This window comes from Pogona vitticeps, chromosome 1 (assembly GCF_051106095.1).
Source record: "Pogona vitticeps strain Pit_001003342236 chromosome 1, PviZW2.1, whole genome shotgun sequence".
Taxonomy (NCBI): Eukaryota; Metazoa; Chordata; class Lepidosauria; order Squamata; family Agamidae; genus Pogona; species Pogona vitticeps.
Window position 1 is genome coordinate 107,957,373 of NC_135783.1, and position 21,381 is coordinate 107,978,753.

At 37.8% G+C, this 21,381-nt stretch overlaps 1 protein-coding gene across 1 annotated transcript in view; it reads left to right on the forward strand.

Moving 5' to 3' along the window:
* The window catches only part of RNGTT (RNA guanylyltransferase and 5'-phosphatase), a 169,229-nt gene extending 148,773 nt beyond the window's left edge, over window positions 1-20,456 (forward strand). Inside the window, exons 14-16 of the mRNA XM_020789179.3 lie at window positions 2,663-2,729; window positions 16,423-16,546; window positions 19,155-20,456. Coding sequence (XP_020644838.3) covers window positions 2,663-2,729; window positions 16,423-16,546; window positions 19,155-19,312 — 349 coding nt within the window. The 3' untranslated portion in view covers window positions 19,313-20,456. The remainder of the gene's footprint in view (window positions 1-2,662; window positions 2,730-16,422; window positions 16,547-19,154) is intronic.
* Window positions 20,457-21,381: the final 925 nt, after the last annotated feature.

Here is a 21,381-nt window from a genome sequence, read left to right on the forward strand (position 1 = left end):
AGAAGGGGACGACCGAGGATGTGATGGTTGCACAGTGTCATCGAAGCAACCAACATGAATTTGACACAACTCCGGGAGGCGGTGGAAGATAGGAGGGCCTGGCGTGCTCTGGTCCATGGGGTCACGAAGAGTCAGACACGACTAAACGACTGAACAAAAAACAAAACTGTGGGGCTGGAAAGGACTCTGGATCATTGAGTCCAACTCCTGTCAAAAAGGCATTCTCAGCCTCTGGTTCTTTAGCCACATACTTAAACTACTAAGCTATCTAGCATTTTTCCTTCTTCTCAAAGTAATATAGTGGTTTTGGGAAATAAATCTAGTGGCTGAGGTTCACTGAACACCCCCTGTCATTGGAACCTTCCTTATGTTAAGGGCATTAAATGAGAAGGGTTTAGATGCCTTCTGTTGCTGAAGTGAAACTGGCATCTGATAAGAATATGATTAGTTTGGTCAATGGCAGCTCATTTACATTGATACATGCAACTCTATCTCCTTACTAACTCATGAAAGAACCTTGCAATATTAAGCTGCTGGCAGGCAGGAAGTGTATACATGCCATCCCTTGAGAACTGAAACGAAGGAGGGTAGATTCTGGAAATGGAAATAAACGAAAGAAGTATAAGGAAAAGAATAATGTCAAACTACACATCTGTGCTATATGATTAAAACAAATATTTAAGAACAGATGTTGTAGTCCTTCATTGATGGGTTTTGGTACTTAGCAGTACAATTGTTTTCATCTTTCACATTTCTTTCCTCAAAACTAACTTTTATTGTTTTGTTTAGAAGCAAAATGGCACGCAGAGGAAATGAAATCTGCCAGTCCAAAGTCATATAAAATTTTTGTGGAGTTAAAACCATGAATAGTTCCATTATTTTCAGTCTCCATTTGGTTATACAGAAAAATACTTTTCTATGAGATTAAGTGGAATAAGAGAATGGAGACAGTCGTGGGGGAGGGAGAGTGGCAGATTCTAATAGTAATGCCTGTTACACTGGATAATAGTCTCCCACAGGATTGAAATAAGATCAGTTACTTGCATTATTTATAAAAGGGCTGGACAAAGTATCTAACAGGCTATAGGGAAACTGGCAATTGTGGGTAAAGACATGCTAAGCTATTTATTCAAGTATCTTTTAATTTTTTTAATTATATGTATAGTTATATACATGAAGTACTGTGACCTGAAGTGTAGTCAGGGGACATGTATCCATACAGAGTATGTCATTTCAAATGACATTTAGTTAAAAAAAAGTATTCCAGAAAAATAACCCTAATTGTAACACATACCTATTTTCTTCTTGCTAACAGTACGCAACTGTGCAAGAATCTATCTAAATAGAAGCAACTGATGCTTGTATAGCTCTGTGACAAACAAAAACTTTGCTGTCCCCTTTAATTGTGGCCCTAAATGAATGGCACTTTCAGTATGAGCACCGATGCTGAACTCCAGTAAAATTTATTTTGAAGTAAAGGTGGGGAGGCTAGTCCATCCCCATGACCCATTGTAGCCACATTATCTTTTAAAAGGTTTAAAAAAAATGGAGAGATCTAAATGGGAAATGAGTGTGTATCCACTTCCAGTTCCATTTTCAGAGGGTTCCTGCTATTTGCAAGGGCTTTCAAGAGCAGAAAATGAACTTTTGCAGCCTTCTCTCTCTCTCTCTCTCTCTCTTTGTGGGGGGAAGAGGGGTGTTAAAAATACCCTGGTATATTTGCCTTGGTCACACTTTGCCCAGTGCTACCCTGAACTGAAAGGATAGCCATTGTAATTTATGGGAAAACCTTGTGTTTTGCTTATCTGATAGTATTTAATGTTATGCTGGACCATGCTGAATGAAGTGGTCATACAAAAAAGTAAAATATCTGTTACCTAACATAAATGCGCCATTTCAGTAAAATACCGCCTTCTGTAATAGCTCTTGAAATCTTAATTTATTGAGATGTGGATTGTAACAGGTTTGTCCGGCAACTTGCTGCTGCTTTTCAACATTCAGTTTATTACGTAATTTGAATTAGTCATTATTGCAGTTGGCCATGTTAGTTTTGATGCTTGCTTAGTCAAAAATGCAACTTACTAAATTGCTGGGCAGAATGAAGACAGGTCAAGAAAATACTCAAATGTGCTGTAGTGATTCTATCACAAAATGAAGCATCCAAATCTTTATAAAGCCCTTTCAAACTGTTTTGTATATATTTCCGTGAACTATTATTTTGCTTCTGTGCAGGACATTTCATGTTATAGGAAAAAGCTTGAAAAAGAATGAATGGTTTAAAATTTAATAGCTAATATTTATAAGGTTATAACAAACTTGAAGTATTGTTCCAACGCCAATCTGCTTTATGGCATCTCTGGGTGGCATCTCTCGATGCCAAGGTCCAGGGGAGAGGAAAATGCCCTATAAAGACCTTCAAGGGCATGTCACAAAATAAGGAAGTCAGCACAAGAAAATATGAAACACAGTTAATTAAAATAGCATAAAACATATCAAGTAATAAATGTAGCGAACATTTCAGTATTTAAAAAATGGCCCTGCATTTAGTTGGTCTTTTGCTTGATGTACAAAGCAGCAAGCCTTAAATGTATTTAGCCATGTCTGCTCTTTCAGTGTGGTAATGCACAGATAATTCTTATTTTTCTTTTCTTTTTCTTTTTAGGCTTCTCCCACAGAATGTTGGATTGCTTTATGTTGGAAATTTTGATAGACCTTTTGCACAAATTAAGGTAAGAACATTTTGTGTGTCTGTTTTTTGTATGTTGCTGGATTCTTTCGCTTCTAATTTTTTTATCTCCAAGCATCGTCGGTAGTATAAGGAATACAGTCTCGGTTTCTTTCTTTTTATAAAAGCACACTTGCTATCTTTCTTCGTTTTCTAAAAGCACATTATTTACAAACACATTTTGAAATATTGATTGAAGGTGATTCAGAAATATATTTCTATGTTCACAGAAAATAGAAACAAACTGTTGGTAACAGATTTTCTGCTGATTGTGGATAAATATCCCACAATACATATTATCCAAAACAACATGAATTGGATGGACTGTTGACACTAGACCCCAATATGTTTTGTGTCTTTTCTTTAGATACAAGTAATTCACATTGATGGTCTTCACATTCATTTAAGTTTAATTGTGCCAAATATGGAGCCCTTTCTGAATAATTCAGACAACAATTATTGATCAAGTGAATTGTTAGGGTAGGCTGTCCCCCTTAGACTGTAAGTCCTTTCAACCCTATACTGTAATCAGTATTTTGTACTTAATATCTTTCATCCATTTGCTCTCATGTGAGTCCTGCATAACGAAAGAAATCAGAATGGACGGAGCTAAATTCATCCATACAGCCGAAAGTTAAATGTCCTGAGCCAGGTTTGTGTACACACTGAAGGAAGACTGCTTTCCTACTTTAAAGAATTTGGAGTACAGTGTGGTATTACAGATATAAATGTAAAACTGTGACCATTATTGTGGATGAAACAGTCTCAAGATTTTTATGCCTGTGAACCCTTTTCTACAGCATATTTTTGCTGAGCTGTCCATATTCCTAATTCCTGAAAAATCATGCCTAAATACTCAAAAGACTCCTGGGAGTCAGAGTTTGAAATTGTTGTATTGCTTCAGCAGCATTGTTGGCAGTGAAAATGGCATTTTGGGCCTTCGTATATTCCTCAGTCTGCAGTATTGAGTCAGCACAAGATCCAATACTGGTAACTAGAGATGGGCACAAACAGGAAAAATAATAAATTGGGGTGGTTCATGGCTACATTTATTTTATTTGGAATGGCGTTATCTAGTTGCTTTACATTACGTCTTATCGGGGGGAGCTTTCTAGGTCTGATGGTGTTAGGACTTGGTAACTCAGCCAGTATTTGGAGTCTCCTTTTTGCTGAACCATGTTCTAGAAGAGATAGTATTTGCAAGTCCACATCTTTGGCCTTAAAACTCCCTACGCATCCTTCTTTTACTATGAATCTAGGGGAAATAAGTTTCCATGAGGATACTCCATTGACTTTTCTCCCTTGTACTTCTTGATAACTGTGTTGCTCAGTTTGACTCACCTATTTTGCAATTCCAATAATATGCTGTGTTCCTTGTGGCGCAGTGGTTAAACTGCTGTACTGCAGCCAAACTGTGCTCACGGCCTGGGGTTCAAATCCCAGGTAGACAACTCAAGGTTGACTCGGCCTTCTATCCTTCCGAGGTTGGTAAAATGAGTACCCAGCTCTCGGGGGGGGGGCGCTAATGTGTAGTCTGCGTAATTAACTTGTGCTTAAGCACTGTGGGATGATATATGAGTGGCATACTTTGCTTTCCTTTCCTTTTTGGGAATATTAACAGAGGAACACATCAGTTCTTCCACTGAGTCTGAACAGTCTGGCAGATTAGAGGCTGACCTTTTGCTGTCTATCTTACTTGAATCTGTCTGTAAATGGTTGGGGAACTTTCCTAAGTAGGTATATTTCCCATCTTTCCCTGAGATTTTCCTCTCTGTTCAAGACATTCACTATCTCTGTCCAGCCAGGTTACTAATCTAAATGGGCATTCATTTCCCTTGAAATTCTCCTTTCTTTCTACTTCTTCCATGCAAGAGGAGAGGAGAGGTCTTATTACTGTCAAAATGCCACTCCTTTCTGCTATAAGTGTCTTTTTCTTTTCATAATTAAGGATGGAAACTTTGGTGTGGACAGTTCTTAGGTGTTGTGCGTTCTTAAAAATCCTCTGCACTGGTTTTCAGTCTATATTGCTTGATAAAGGGCCCAACAATAACTTCAGGGGTGGAATAGAGATCCCCGGTTGGGAATCACCCCCCTGTCAGATTGTACATGAAAAATAATAATATCACATGGCCTCAATCTCAGCCTAATCATTTGCCTGAGAGCTTTCTTTGCTTTGATATTATTATAGGAACGTGAATTACTGTTATCATTAATTTGCTCATCTTCAATTTGATAGTTACAGTGGGGTCTCTACTTAAGAACTTAATCCGTATTGGAAGGTGATTCTCAAGTTGAAAAGTTCTTATGTTGAATCTGCATTTCCCATAGGAATGCATTGAAAACCATTTAATCCATATCTGCTCTTTTCCATCCATAGAAACTACAGTGGAACCTCTACTTAAGAACTTAATCCGTTTTGGAATGGTGTTCTTAAGTTGAAACGTTCTTAAGTTGAAGCAAAATTTCCCATAGGAATGGACTGAAAACCAATTTATTTATTTATTTATTTATTTGATTTATACCCCGCCTATCTGGTCCGCACGGACCACTCTGGCTGTTTTAATCCGTTCTGGCTGTTTTTTTGTTATGTAGAGGTGCGTTCGTACATTGAAGCATTTGTTCCCATAGGAACTAATGCAAAGCTGGTTAATACGTACTCTACCACTAGGGGGAGAATTTTTTTTAACCTAAGATGACCTAAGGTTAAAAAAAGAGCAGGAAAGGTTTTTTTCCTGTTCTTATCTTGGATTTCTATTCTCAAGTAGAAGCAAAATTTAGCAAATGGAGCTGTTCTTAAGTTGGATTGTTCTTAAGTAGAGACGTTCTTAAGTAGAGACCCCATTGTATGTGGCAGCAGCTTATCCTATCCACCAGCCCATCTAGTTTCCCAGCTGTGCAGCAAAACTATTTACAATTGGATTTGACAATCTAGCTAGTTGGCATACACTGCTCTCGAAGTAATTTCATTTGATCATCAAAATTTCTAGTCATGTCAGTTATTAGAGGGGGTTGATTTGCTGATTGCTTACTAGTTCTCTCAGCACCATTTGGAGTTTACAGATTCACTGGTGTAATGGGTCAAATTGATTCTTAGGTGGTGTAATCAGTTCCCCAGAACTACATTTACTTGCAGATAAAGAAAAATGTTTATTCACTATTCTCTGTTTAATATCTGGTAGCAGTGCATTTTCATCTCTGTATAAGTTCCTGGGTATTTTAATTTTAATTTTCCGCATCTTCATAGTTTCCAACTATCACCAGGGCCCAATTTTTTGTTAATACTTCAGTGTGAAAAAGTCTATTCCTGCTGTAATATCAGTTACAGACTTCTAGAAATGACTCATCTGTTTAATCTTCTTAAGGCGTTATTAGGCATGGTCCCAGAGCTTCAAACCCTCAAACCAGTAAAGCAGAACTCCCAATTGGAAAATAATGAAGCTGACTATACAATATTACTGGTTCCCATTACCAAGTATAAAATATTGGAGAATAACAAATAACACATATATGTTGAGCTTACCCCCTCTTGGGGGGGGGAAGGGGGGTAGCAGTCTCCACCTGGTACCTCCATAAGAACATAAGAAGAGCCTTGCTGGATCAGGCCAAGGGCTCATCTAATCCAGCTTCCTGTATCTCATAGTGGTCCTACCTCTGGCCTCTGGGATCACATGAGACAACTAGATACAGTGGTGCCTTGACTTACGTACTTAATCTGTTCCGGAAGATGGTTGTAACTGGAAATGGTCATAAGTTGAAGCACCATTTCCCATTGAAATGCAATTAATCCATGAAAAAAATCACCAAAAAAACCCCACTGCAAGACCGATTGGAAACACGATTAATCCATTCCGGCCAAAGGGGGGGCGGAGAAAAGCAAGGCAAGCGTACAAGACCCATCAGAAGTGCAAAAAAAGGAAAGCGGAAAGCAAGCTAAACGTGCAAGATCCATCGGAAATGCAGAAAAAGTGAAGCAGAAAGCAAGCCAAGGGTGCAAGGCCCATCAGAAATGCAGAAAAAGCAAAGCAGAAATCAAGCCAAGCGTGCAAGACCCATCAGAAATGGGGAGAGGAACCCACAAAACAAACAAACCCCCCAAGACCCATCAGAAATGGGGGTAAACAACTCCAAAAAGCAAGCAAACTCCCCAAGACCCATCGGAAATGGGGAAAAAACCAACCCCCCCAAGTCCCATTGGAAATTGGAGCAGGAAGCTCCAAAAAGCAAGCAAACCCCCCAAGACCTATTGGAAATGGGGAAAAAACTAACCAAAAACAAACAGACCCCCAAGACCCATCAGAAATGTGGGGGGAAAACCTCCAAAAAGCAAGCAAACCCCCCAGAGACCCATTGGAAATGGGGGGAAAAAAACCAAAAACAAACCCCCCAAGACCCATCACAGCACAGAAACATAACCCTCCCAGCCCAGCAAAACTCACCCAGAACAGTTTTTAAAAAACAGAAAGCAGCACCTTACTTTATCAGGCAGTCCAAAGCCTCCTCCGAACGCACACTCTCTAACCTCTGGTGCGAAAGAGCTACAAAGAAGCAACCTCTTTCCCTACCAACAGTTAGCAATTTGAATTTTCTGCTTTTTTTCCCCCTGCCCTTTTCTGTTTGTAACTGGAAGCTCCAGCCGCAAGTCGAAGCAAAATTTTGCTGCCGGAGCTGGTCATAACTCGAAATGGTTGTAAGTCGGGACATTCATAAGTCAAGACACCACTGTACCTGTCTCCTGATGCCCCTCACCTGGCATTTGGAGGTACCTTCCTTTTAAGCCTGGAGATTATACATCCCCATCATGGCTTGAAACCTGCTATGGACTTTTCCTCCAGAAATCTGTCCAATCCCCTTTTAAAGGCATCTAGGCCAAATGCCATCATCACATTCTTGACAAGGAGTTATTTCCAGATATCACTGCACCGTGATAGTCCCATAAGCAATAAAATAGGTAGAAAAAGAGGACATCCTTCCAAATTTGCTTGCTTGGCTCAGTTCTGTTGGCTTATTAATAAACTGTGAGAGATGCTGCTAGCCTCCACATCAAACAGAAAGGGATAAATACTTTTTCTCAACAGAGGAAATATTTCAAAAACACAGAAAAAGCTCTTAAAACATGCAGATCTATTATGATCCTTGAGAAAATAACACTGTGTGAGAGGCACCAATTTTTGACAGAATAGGTTGTTTTCCCCCTGTGAAGTGAGTGTAGTGTGAGCAATCATCTGGTTCCTTACCAGTGCAAGAACAAACCATCCAGATGTGATCCTGAGGGGGCCTGGTAGCCCCCTCAGACCTGGGGTAGCCCTATGCAATTGTCTACCCAGCAAAAATCAGAAATGGCTAGAGTTTCTTTCCAAAAAGTCAATGAACCAATTAATCTGGTCCCAACAAATTCGATTTAGATGTTTTCCTTACATGCAAATGTGCTTTTAGGTTTAACGTAGCACCATAGCTTTAGGGTAGTCCCATTTGCTTGTATTTCTCATAGACACCAATCATTACCCAGCCATTATCCATAGAATATGTTAGCAATTTAACATTTGCAAAACATTTTGAGATGTATATCTTTTCCAGTGCTTCAACAGATGGATATTTGCAAACAGTCATCAGCTTTATTGCCTTAGAAGTGTTCAATTCTTGCTGACTTGTACAGTTCTAACCTTGCAGTTTATGGCCAATACTGGTTTCTGTGGAAAATATTTTCTTATTTCCCTCAGTTGCAAAACGTATTAAAATCACTTTCAAATGGTTTTATGTATTTTATGTTGCACAGCGTAAGTACTGTACAATGCCATGGGAAGGGGGTAAACTGTCATAAACAAGTTTACAGATTACAGATGACACCAAATTATTCAGAGTGGTAAACAAATTGTGAAGAGCTGAGATAACCTCTCAAAACAGTGCGGACTGGCAGTGGAACAGACAATATAGCATAGTATAGGTAAATGTAAAGTGATGCACATTGAGGTAATCAACTTTGCAGAATAGATGAGGGGAGGGGGTTGAATTGGCAGTTATTTACTAGAAAGATGATTATAGTGGATAACTCAGTGGCCGAAATCTTATGTTGACAAAGCTGAGTTGTACAATGAGGATGGCACCAGCTGTGCTCATCTCAAGGCAATAAAAAGCTTCCTGGAAGCTCCCTCTCTAGGTTTTGTGGGTCTCTTGGAGTCCCCTTCATCACGGGGAATCCTTTGGGAGCTGTGAAATGGGAGGGGGAATGATTTAAAGATAAAAGATTGTTATGGATGTTTTTAAAGTGGTACTGCAGGATGAGGCTATCAGTAGCTAACTAGTGATCTTTGTGCTATATCCTGCCTGTAGGCAGCATACCTCTGAATATTAGTTGCTGGAGAACAACACTGGGTGACAACCAGTTTCCTCTTGTCCTGCTTGTGTGCTCCTTCCTTACATTGTTCTGCCAGTATGGGAGATAAGGCGTTACATTAGAGAGTCTTCCATTTCATCCACCAGGGCTCTTCTTAACTCTATCCAAGTGTTCTTCTGTGTAAACTCTACTTGTGAGTTTGACAGTGAGGATCAGTGTCTGGCTTTCACAATTTGTCTTGCCTTCAACATGCAGAGGGTGACGGTTTGCAAAGGAAAAGTTGTAGGGATTTTAGAATCCTGCCTTCAGAACTGAACATATCAAGGAGATCCTCTATGGTTAAAGGACATTTGCCATCCAGGTGTAGAGATGACAGGCACAGAAAGGAAGGGGAGGTGGGGCTTGTGTATGATCCATCTCCTCCCTTCGCATATTGAGCTCACAGATAAGGGGACTGTCCAAATGGGGCTGATATAAACAGGTTAAGAGTTAATAACTTCCCGCTTATAACTGTTGCAGTGTTACTTTCATTCATTCTAGCAGCAAATTCAGAAGTTTGTGTGTCTGTCAGTTTGGTGGCAAAAGACAGACACAGAAGGAGTAGTTTCCATATCTTTAGCACTAGGAATGCTTGGTATGCAGAGGTTTGTGATTTGTGCATTAAAATGAAAATATGTTTCTAAAAATCAAAATGGCTTAATAAGGGCTTGTGTATTCCAAAATGTTGGTATGTTGCTTACAATACAAAGCTGCAGAATAAGGCCTACATGTTTCACATCTTGGTCTACAAATGAGAGTAACCAGCTTTTTGAGAAAATGAAAACCTATGATCTGGAAATCATGGTTCATGGGTGTGCGGAGGAATAACTCTGCTCCCCATAGAGTGCTATGCTTTTCAACTCAAATAGCTGAGTTTGGTTTGCTTTTCAGTCCTCTTGGGAATAATATACAATGCTGGTCCCCTAAATCCCGGACCAAAGTAGATGTCTCATGAAGATAAGGCCGATTGTATAGATTGACATGTTGCAAAAATGTGTGTAGTGTTTTACATTTCCTCATCTTTGGTAAGATCCCAGCAAAGTAGATCTACCCATCAGGCATTCCCAAAGCCTTTCCCTCTCCCCACTCTGGTTCAGAACCTCTTTGGCCATGTGGAAAACAGTCCAGTTTAGTTTGGAGACAAATTCCAAACCTAGAAAAAAACAAAAACAAAATAGGGTTTGTGTGTGTGTTTTGTATTTTTTTAAAGTGACTGACCTGACCCTTTGAAAATTTTAAAACTAGGTCTTTAGATATGTGGCCTTGTTTTGTTGTCATGATGATCGCTCTTATGTGCCATCAAGCCTCATCCAACTTATATGGACCTTGATCCGGTTTCCAACGTATGTAAGATGTTTAAGAAGTGGTTTTACATTGCCACTCCCCAGTGGGTTTCCATGGCAGAGTAGGGATTTGAACCTAGGTCTCAAGAGTCTGCCATTTTGTCTACTACACCACACTGGCTCTCTTCTTATGTAGTTGGCATTTTGTTTTAAAAGCAAAATGTTTTGTTTTGTTTTACAACAAAATGTTTAGTTGGCTGGGTGACAGGAGGAGACTGGAAGTCATATGGTGCAATATCCTGCAGTATTTGAGTTGTTTGTTTTCAAAGGAAAACTTTTCTTTCGCGGTTCAGGGTAGCTTCTAAAACCACGATCTTCAGAAAGTAATTTACATACAAGCCAAGCTGGAAAAATCTGTATTTGTTTTCATGGAAGTTGTCTGAATGTTTGACTTTTATGACACAACACAAATGCCACTCAAATGCCCCTCATTCAGAAAAGATTCTTTCAAGGATCACAGAGGTTATTGTTAAAAAAAAACACATTTAGATACCCAAGGGAGCTTTATATAACTGATAATTTGGGCCTTTCCATATGCTGCCTTTCACATTGTTACAGTGAAAGTCTCAAAGTAATTTCATTTATGTGAAAAGTGAGAAATCTGGTGGAATTAAGATAAAAATGGGCTGGCTTTGTGAAAGGCAGAAATGGTAAAAAAAAAAATTAAAATAGAAGATGAGAATAGTAATTTACTTAATTTAAAATATCATTTGGATTTTGGCTGAATGGAGATTACTACAGACAGCATCATTTTAAAGTAACAATCCTGCACAAAAGCTCTGTCTCCTAATAACATTTACATGATTAGCTATTTAATAAAATTCACATTTCTTAGTTGTGAGCATTAGAAATATATCACACTCAGTCTTTTGAGATCACATTTGTTCTTTGAGGGTACTGCAACCTAGATGAGAAAATACAAAATAATCTAAAAATATGTCATTAAATCTCCCTCTTTTTATTGAAGAATGTTCTTGTACAGGGAATATTGTGCCATGGGGAATGCAGAGCTGCTATCACACCAATCTGGGGCTTTGCTAGGCAAAGAAGGCAACCCATGCATACTGTTACATATCATTATCATAAAATTGTGGGCTAGAAATTGAAGAGTCATGCTGTTGCATTTTAGACAGCATATTTGTAATAAGCTGTAATAAAGTAAACATTTTGGATGGATATAAGAATGGGCCTTACTTGCAATCACAAATGTGTGTTCAATTGAAATGCTTTTGAAGCTCAATTTAGCAAAGCAAACACATTTTCTAGCATAATTGTTCCCAGTGTTGAATTCTCATTTAAATTTTTAAAACTTGTATAAAACTAGCTGTTAAGAAGCTAGGCAGAATGGAAAGATATGTTTTGAAGCAGATAATGTTTTACTGTTGTATGGTGTGTTGTGTGTTTCACTGTTATGTGTCTTAGTAAGGACGTTTTGTCAAAATAATGGTGTAATTATTACATGTTTTGGTCTATGTCTCAAATAATTGCTCCTTTGTGGTAACTAACCTTTTAAAAAATACAGAGTTATTCTGCATATTTTACAAAAGAAGTTTCATGTGGAATACACCACAAACTAATGATTAATATCACATGGTATCATAGTGTCCCTGGTCTTAAGAAGCACACAAGTGAGTAATGCTTGGATTTGCAAGTATGAGTTTGGCATATTTGTTTGTTTGTTTGTTCCATTTTTACCCCTCCCGTCTAGATTCAGGAAACTACTCTGGGTGGCTTATAGAATATAAAGATAAAAACAGCATTCAAATAACTTTGTTCATAAAAGCAAGAAAGATCAATAAAGAAAACAGGATCCAAGATAGGATAAGGAAGCTATGTAATGGGAGGGGGGGGGAAGCCCTGCCGGAAGAACCAAGTCTTCACCTTGTTCTAACATGTAATGTGTGGCCATTAATTTCTGAAAAATTGTAAAGTCTGCACCAGTGGAGACCATGCTGTCAAAATGAGGAGGCTTAGAAGCAACGTATTGGTTTAACTAAAAGGGTTTAATAGAAGAATCAAAGGCATATGGTTTTTGTGAGGAGGCATTAAAAACTAAGGGCCTTGTTACCCAGCTCCCTTCCTGGTTGCAGAGGGCAGATCCTTACAGTAATTAATAATTCCGTATTTGTGTATGCATCCTTTTTAAAACAAAGCATTATTTGAGTTACAGTATTATGGAAACTCTTGTTGGGCACTCTTGTTTGTTGGTTTATTGCATTTATATTCCGCCTTTCTTCCTGTGACCTCCAAAGTCTGCATATACAGCTTGCTACTTTCTCACTTCATCCTTTTAACAACCCTAAGTAACTCAGGCTGAGAGATAGTAACTGCCCTAAGATCACCCACTGAGTTTTGTGGAAATGAGTATCTGATCACCCAAGTTCGCTTATGTGTGATTTTTAACTAAAAGTTATACTGTACAGTGGACAGGGATACTTTGCTAGTGTGCTAAAATGTTAAGGCTGCAATAAATTCTGTTAAAGTGGAACACCTTCTGATGTTCTTCTATAGTTGAAGTTAATCAGACAAATTATATATTTATTTGCTGCCTTTATACACAAATCCTAAATTGATCAAGAAGCAGTTACAAATAATTACTTACAGTAAATCGCATCTATTTCATTGAAGATTGTTTCCAACTCTTATTGCCTAAATCCTGCTGTTATGTGCTGCTGTTGTTGTTGTCATGTGCGGTCAGGTCACTTCAGCTCGTGGTGACCCTTTGAGTGAGTGACATCAAACCCTCTAATTAGCAGCACTGCTCAGGACTTGCAATCCTGCTTTTGCATTTTCTTCTTCTATAACCACCTTTAGCAGCTGTTTCAGCTCACTGCTGCTTTCTGCCAATAAGATGGTGTTATCTGCATATCTTAAAATACTAATGTACTGATGTTTCTTCCACCCATTTTCAACCCTCCATTTTAATTTAACCCATCTTTCCAAAAACAGTCATGTAGTACTTCGAAATATCCCTTCTTTATCATCACTTTTTTGAAGGGTTCTTTCAGGGCTTTGGTGACAGAAAGATGAATAGGGAAAATGAAACAAAAGAACCGTCCTTTTCATAATGAACAAAAGGACTGGTGCATGAATGAAATGAAAATGACACCCAATGAAAGGGGGGAAATGTGCATATCCCAAATGGCATCCTACACTATAACTGCAATTTTGATATCCTCTTCAATTCAGGTTTCCTTAGATTGGTTTCACCAGAGCAGAAGCAATAGGAGATCATAGAATTACCTTTCTGTTCTTGTAAAAATAAACAATTAGTATTAAAAATCATAGGAAGAAATAAAAAGGGTACTTTTTTGATGAAAAGTAATTATAAGAATTACTGAGATTACCTTTGCAATATGCAGGTTATGCTAGCAGCTTTTTTGCCCAAGAAAATATTAGACCTGTTGTCCTTTACAAATGTAACAAAGGTTTATTACGATGTAGTAACACACAATTTGAGTCAAGGCATGTTGTTTTGCAGATTTAAGTCACCCGCACTTACCTTTAATGGATTGATTGATTGACTGACTGATATTATTTATACGCTGCCTTTCCCATGCAGCTCCGAACAGCTAAAACTATATAAAAATTAACAGTATTAAAATACCATATAAATACGACAATAAAAACAATTAAGCATATATCAAGCTTAAAGCTAAGATTTAAGGCCAAAATTAAAAGCAATTTTTAAACATTTTATGAACATTTTTAAAAAATCTATGTTTAATGAACAAAACATTCCTAAGAGATTTTACTGCTTAAAAGCCAACCTGAAAAGAAAGGATTTTGCCTGATGAGGGAAGGACAAGAGGGAGGGTGTCAACCTTGCTCTTTAGGGTTGTGTATTCCAGTGTAGCGGGAGCAGCCACTAAGAAGGCCCTCTTTCGTGTCCTCACCAAGTGAGCTTGGGAAGATGACAGAACCAAGAGAAGGGAATTATTCGGATTTTTCCCCTTATCTGGAGGCAGGCTAAAGTGGTTCTAAGCATGTATGAAATGCTCATTCATGTGTTGCTTTGTCTACAGACCTCTATCTGCTTACATGAGATAAGCCCGATTGACTCTAATAGGACTTACTTCTTAGTAACCATATATTGGATTGTGCTGTTAGTATCTTATTACCTTACATAGAATCATGGTTCGAAGGGGCCTATAAGGCATTGAGTCCAACCCCCTGCTCAGTGCAGGAATACAAATCAAAGGATATCTGCCAGGTGGTTGTCTTAAATTTCTCTCAGGTGGCTCCAGTGTTGGAGCACCCACCACCTCTCAAGTTAATTGGTTCCATGATTTCACTGCCTGTAAACTAGAGGTTGTGAGTTGGTCAGAAAGTAAGAATTTTGGTGTTTCTTCCTTTTTCTTCTTTCATATTTAAATAGATGGCAGTGTTTAAATTGATTGACAAATTCTGCAAGGAAGAAGCATTTTGGTCATGTTAGTCTTTTCTGAAAATAGCTGGTTTTTTGCATATATATATATATATATATATATATATATATATATATAGAGAGAGAGAGAGAGAGAGAGAGAGAGAGAGAGAGAGCATGTCCAAAAAAGTATATAGATAGTACTGTTTAATTGCCACAGTCTAATAAAACAGACACATAATTTTATGTTATATTCATCTGCTGAACTATAAAAGGATGACCAAACCATGGCACTGCCTTGCCAAGAGTGCTGGTTTGTGAAAGTCATTGGCTACGGCAAAGTCTCTTCTCCCTTTTCTCTCCCTTGAGCAGGTGGTTTGCTAACAACCTTTTCCTGCTGCAACAATAGTAATACCGTTTTCCTTGGCAGCTACTGCCAGTTAATATTCATTTCCAAATCATTACACAATGCAAAGTTTCTTCCTGTGTTTAAAGATATTCACTGTGGATTATAAAAGGATGTTGTGTTTTCCTGAGTGTGACGATGCTGTCTGAGTCCATGGTTGTGAAACATCTGTTTGAGAAATGCTTTTCTCACACATAGAGAAATGTGTAACGTGCTGTACTAAAGAGGATTATAGAAAGCGGAAAGATCGACCCATCAGGAAGTTAATGAGGCAAACAAGATGGGAATGATATAAAAATCGGCTCAGTCGTGCCTGTATGGTTGCATTAAAAACCAATCACTTCTCATGATGTCACCTCTGCTAGAAAGAGAAACTTCCACAATTTTCCTTTCCAGAATGAAATATAGTTGTTACAATAAATTGCAAGTGAATTAATATTGTATTTCTTGAAGAGGGAAGGGACTCATTACCACAGAATTGTAAAAGTAATATCTGTTTTTGCATCAGAATAAATGCTTAATATGAGAATTTTTTTGGGAGAGGTTTTTTTAAAATTAAAGCTGTATCCCACTAAATAAACAGGAAGTCACAATCCTGGAGGTGGCCATCCAGTGGCTTTTTTTTTAAACTATTAAAAGCTCCCGTCTGCCATGAGGTTCCCAAAGGCTTCCCCAAAGCCTAGGGAGCCTTGGAAACAGAAAATGGAAGGATTAATTTAACTTAATTATTTCCAGTGCTCTGATTGGGTTTTGCCCAGAATTTCTGATAATGGGAGCTCTGGATGGTTGGGTTGAATTAATGAACTTAAATAATGAAAATAGATTAGCATGAGGCAAATTATATACCATTGTTAGGTATCACCTCAGTGTCCATCTTGGAGTACTTGCTTGATATACATAGGAAACAGTGACTTGGGAGTATCTGCACAAAAGTGACTGTTTTCCTATCCACTTAATTGTTTGAACATAAGCTCAATTTACAGCCAAGATTGTGCTTTTTTAGTCTTAAGGCCTACATTGCATTTCCTAGCAGATGCCAGAATGGTTATTCCTTTAACTTCTCCAGGTTTCCTAAGAGTTTGTGAGGTGGTTGTGTGCAATATGTTAAGGCACATTAGAGCACAGATTCAAAGCTAACTTGAGCATCTTGACAGAGGAAGAAAATACTTTACTTTCCATGGTCTTTAAAAAACATTTGCTTATTTATTACAGGTAACGAAAGACTTAAAGCAATATGACAATAAGATTATAGAGTGCAAGTTTGAGAACAACAGCTGGGTCTTCATGAGGCAAAGGATAGATAAAAGTTTTCCAAATGCTTACAGCACTGCAATAGGTGAGTTTAATAAATTTGTTTTATATTTATGTTTCATATGCATATTATGATCAACTTGAGTAGAGAGTTACTGGGATTAAACAGAATTTAACCTTCTGAGGCCATCAAATGATTTCAGAACTTGAACTTCATATGTGAATGTTTTAAAATAAACCCTTTTGTCTGTCTAGAACTGATGAAGGACATTAACAATGTCATGTTGCGTCGTATTGATGTGCAGAGAAAAGGTAGTTTGGCACATGGATGGGCTATGCAAGTTGAATTTCTGGAACAAAAATCCTTGATAATTTCAGCTCTATTCAAAATGGCGCAATCATTGTTCACCAGATGGACGCCAAATTAGGAGGAGAAAATTGTAATTTCCAGATCTTAAAATAGTATGCAGACAATGGAGAAAGAAAACAAATGAAAGCTATGGAGAAACTACGTCCTGTGTGGGCTTGTGACACATTCTAATTCTTCTTCAAATAACGAAGAGAACATGATGAAAAATGCAATGCTGCAGCTTTGGGATGGGGGTGGGGTGGGCTGGCTTGGCAAATATAAGAATATAAAATTTAATGCAAGTTTCTGTGATATAGATATCAAATGTTCCTGCCAGTGCTGAATATGCAAATAGGCACATAGGATGGCCATTGTTTCAACTCTTTCATAACGTATTTCAGTTCTGCACGGTTCAAATACTATTGAAGTCATTAAAGACAATTTTCATTTGGGTAGCCTAGCCATATTTGTCTGTTGTAACTAAAACAATGACAAGTCCTTGGGCACAAAATAGACTCAGTCTGTGGCATAAAGATTAATTGTTCATTGACTAGAGAGCTTACTCATATTTACATACAGGTATGTAGTTGGCTGGATCAGATAGTTGGATACCTGTCTGTAGAGCCAGAGGTCTGGAGTTCAATTCCTCCCTTTTCCTCCCAGGAGAAGAGCCAGCTTATGTACAGTAGCCTTGGGCAAGCTACATGGTCCAAGAACACTCCTAGAAAAAGGGAATGGAAAGTGCATGAACAGTGCATGCCTGGAATGGGGTACTAGAAATCAGAATTAACTTGAAATAACTGATATACACATAAGTACATGAATAGACAGGGAGTTTGTAAACACATACCCCCCTCCCTCAACCTTTGCAGATTTGTTTGCACCAGAGAAGTGGTGCTGTCACATTGGGCAGAGCCTAAAGGTAAATAGGCTAAGAGCATTGGGCACCATTCATAACAACAATTGCTAGGGTAATACCATTTGCCATTCTGCTAATTGTAGAAGGAAAGACTCTAACAATCTCACTAGAGCAAAAATGAAGATAATTTGTTAATTTGTTTTAAACTGTTGGACATAATTGAGATTTGAAGGCATTTCAGACCAACAGATATATGAGCCTAACTTTCTCAAGACAACACAACTTTGAAGTTTATATGGATCGAGTCTACCATTCACAGAGTGATACCGCACGAGGGAAAATCCCAGAAACTGACTCTTTTTTTCATCAGTTAAGCATTTCTCACTCAAACACAAAGCAATTGTCAGGGCTGTTTTTCAACAAGTGAGAATAGTAGTGAGCACAAGAGGGTATTGTGTGGACCTTCTTGTCTGCTGCCAACATTTAGACTGCTCTTTGCTATGTGAAACTTGGCATTGTTTTTCCTTCTGGCAACGTGGACATGATGTTGTGCAGCAATATCAGGGAATTTCTTGCATTTTAAATTGTGGGTATAGAAGCACACTATCCCATATTCATTAATCAGAGGTTTTCAGTAGAATTGAATTTCCTGGCTTCTTAAAATGGAAGTTTAAATATATATACACTACACACAAATTTCAGCAGAACCTTCCCTCATGTATAATTACCCAGTGCTAGGGATCCTAGAAGATGAGCACAAGATGAGATGGTTGCTGGGAGAGGACAGAGGCAACGACACCCAGGATGTGGCTGCAGTCCCTCCACGCCAAAATATTTTGAAGGCCTGTTTTGGACTTAATGAAATAGTGAAGCAAAGATGTGATTATGTACAACACATACAATAGAGAAACGTACAACTTCTTAGACCTCACAGGTAAACTTACGTTGCCATGCCATTCCACAGAATGCAGACTAGAAAGCTATCTTCCCATTTCCAAACCCTTTCTTTGAGTTAGGTGAGCTGAGGAAGAAAAGTTGTATCAGACCAAAAGCTTTATGACATGTTGCGTGCTCCTCCACCACCCCAAAGATGTCCCTTTGCCTTTTGAAATTAAAAAAACAGGGATAGGTTGGAGTTAGCAAACATTGTCACTGGAAACCAAAGTTAAAATCATCCATACTGTGTGAAAGAAAGACAGTGAAGAAAGGACCAAAAATCAACATTTGAAATGTGGTGTTGGAGGAGAGATAAGAATGACAGCCAGAAAAGGAGAAAAGTGGGTGCTCAATCAAGTGAAGCCTGAACTCTCACTAGAGCAAAAATGAGCCAGGCACATATAATGAAAATACAGTAGTATTACTCTTTATTTTATAGTCATTAGTGTGCAATACACTGACAAATAATAGTTAAAATTAGGAAAAAAATTGGCTGTAATCTGTCAGATCATCATTCAAGTGTGTGTGTTTTTCTCCTGCTCCCCACAGCTGTGTGCAACAGCATACGATATCCTGTGACAAAGGAAATCCTGTTTGAATTCATTGACAAGTGTACAGCGGCAACTCCAGAACAGATACGTAAACGTCATATGGATCCCGACACTGTACTTATGCCACCACCACCTCCTAAAAGACCATTACCATAATCTGCTACTGAAGACCAAGATATTAGCATATTGTTTACACTTTTACAAGATGGTGGGTGTGGATTAAAAAAAATCTGGAAGAAGATATTATAAATATTTTGTAAATACTTAAGTGCATTTTTTTGGAATGCCACCTTATGGACTTGGATTTGTTCTGTTCTTAACAAGTTGAACATTGTGTTGCAGAATTTGAAAAGATTTAATCCAAAGGGTTAGATAACTGTGAAATCAGTAGAAAGACGGCTTGTTTGATAGGCATTTTCTAAATTTAATGTTTTATACTAGCAATTTGGAACTGTGAAGCCACAACAGATGCTTCCCGTTTTTTTTACAAGTGATGTTTCAAATACAGTGGTGTTCCTTTTAACCAATTAAAAGTTGTGTTTTGTTTCATTTAGCATAGTTCTGTGTATCTTAGCGTCATGTTTAAAAAGCAGCAAATGGTCATGCAGTGAATTGTTTATCAAAGTTTAACCATTTGAAGAAACAACCTATTTATATTAAAGATGTTATACAAGTCACAGGTAAATGCCCTTTTAGGTGGGTTTTTAGTTTGAACAAATTCATCTGCTGAATCAGTTTTAATCTTGTATTTTAGGTTTTGCATACTGGTAGATAAGAACAATGCTTGATTTGAAAAGAAAAGTTTAGTATTTTGTACAAATAGTTGTAAATGGGTATCAGAAGTTGTGCATCATGTTAATGTACTTAAAAGACCATGTTAATGACATTGTATTAATACCGTTGAAAACGAATGGTGAAAGATGTTTTGGATGACAGACAGAAGTAGCATGTAGCCTCTATTACAGAGAGAGCAGTCTGTTACAAAAATGCATAGAAAAGACCATATTTTGATAAATGTACTACTATGGGGCCCCAAACATCCTCTTAAGATTTACAAATTAAGAAGCAGATTAAAAGAATGGCAATAGCATTGTTATCCACTGTTTTATTTTTGTTTTTGAAAAATATGAATCAGGTAATCTTGTTGGATTTTGTTAGATTACAACAATAAATAGTTGTTCTTTCACTGCTGCTTTTTATGGACACTGAGCTGTTGTTATATGCTTAAAATGTAAAATGTGATAATAAGCATTTTCAGATGTTAACTATAAATAAATAAATAGTATTTTGACCGTTTGTACTTATTGGTATATATAATTCATACCCATTTAGCTGGATAATTTTATTAGCTGTGTAATGGTTACAAAATAATGTTCATTAGGAAATATTTAGTATTCATATGTTTAAAGTTTTATTTTTTTTCTGATTTTATAAATGAAAGTGCAGCTTGTACTTTGTTCAGTAACCATTCTGAAGTCTGTCAATTAAAATGTTAACATGATCCTTCTAGTCTCTGAAAGGATGGAATATGCTGATCTTTATATGTATAGGAAAACACCACCTCTACCACCTATTTTAGTATAGAAAAGAGGATCCACTTAGGCAGTACTGTATAGTAGCTTGCCAGCAGTCATATAAAAATGTGCATGAAAAGTTTCTATGCAATCACACTGCACTCATTGGTAAAATGTAGTCTTCCAAATAAGTAAAATTGCCTGGTCTAATATTTTGAAGACCCATTATACAGATACAGTGGGCCCTTGATTTAGGAACTTAATCTGTTCCGGAAGTCAATTCGTAACCCGAAAAGTTCGTAACTCGAATCAGCATTTCCCATAGGAATGCACTGAAAACCATTTAATCCATTCCGGCTGTTTTTGGTTCTTAAGTCGAGGGGCGGTTCGCAAGTCGATTCATTAGTTCCCATAGGAACTAATGCAAAGCTGTGTATTTCGTTCCTACCATTAGTGGCAGAATTGTTTCTTTTTTCTTTTCCTTCCCCCCCCCCCTTTTTTCCTTTTTTTTTTGTGTTCGTAACTGGATTCTGCGTTCGCAAGTAGGGTCTATAGTTTCCTGTAAGATCGGGTTCATAACCCGAAACGTTCGCAACTAGGGCTGTTTGTAAGTCGAGGGCCCACTGGTATAGCATAACAATTTGATTTGAAAGCTCTTTGCTACTATTGGGATAATTATGGTAATATAAGGTTTATATAATGTAGTAAATT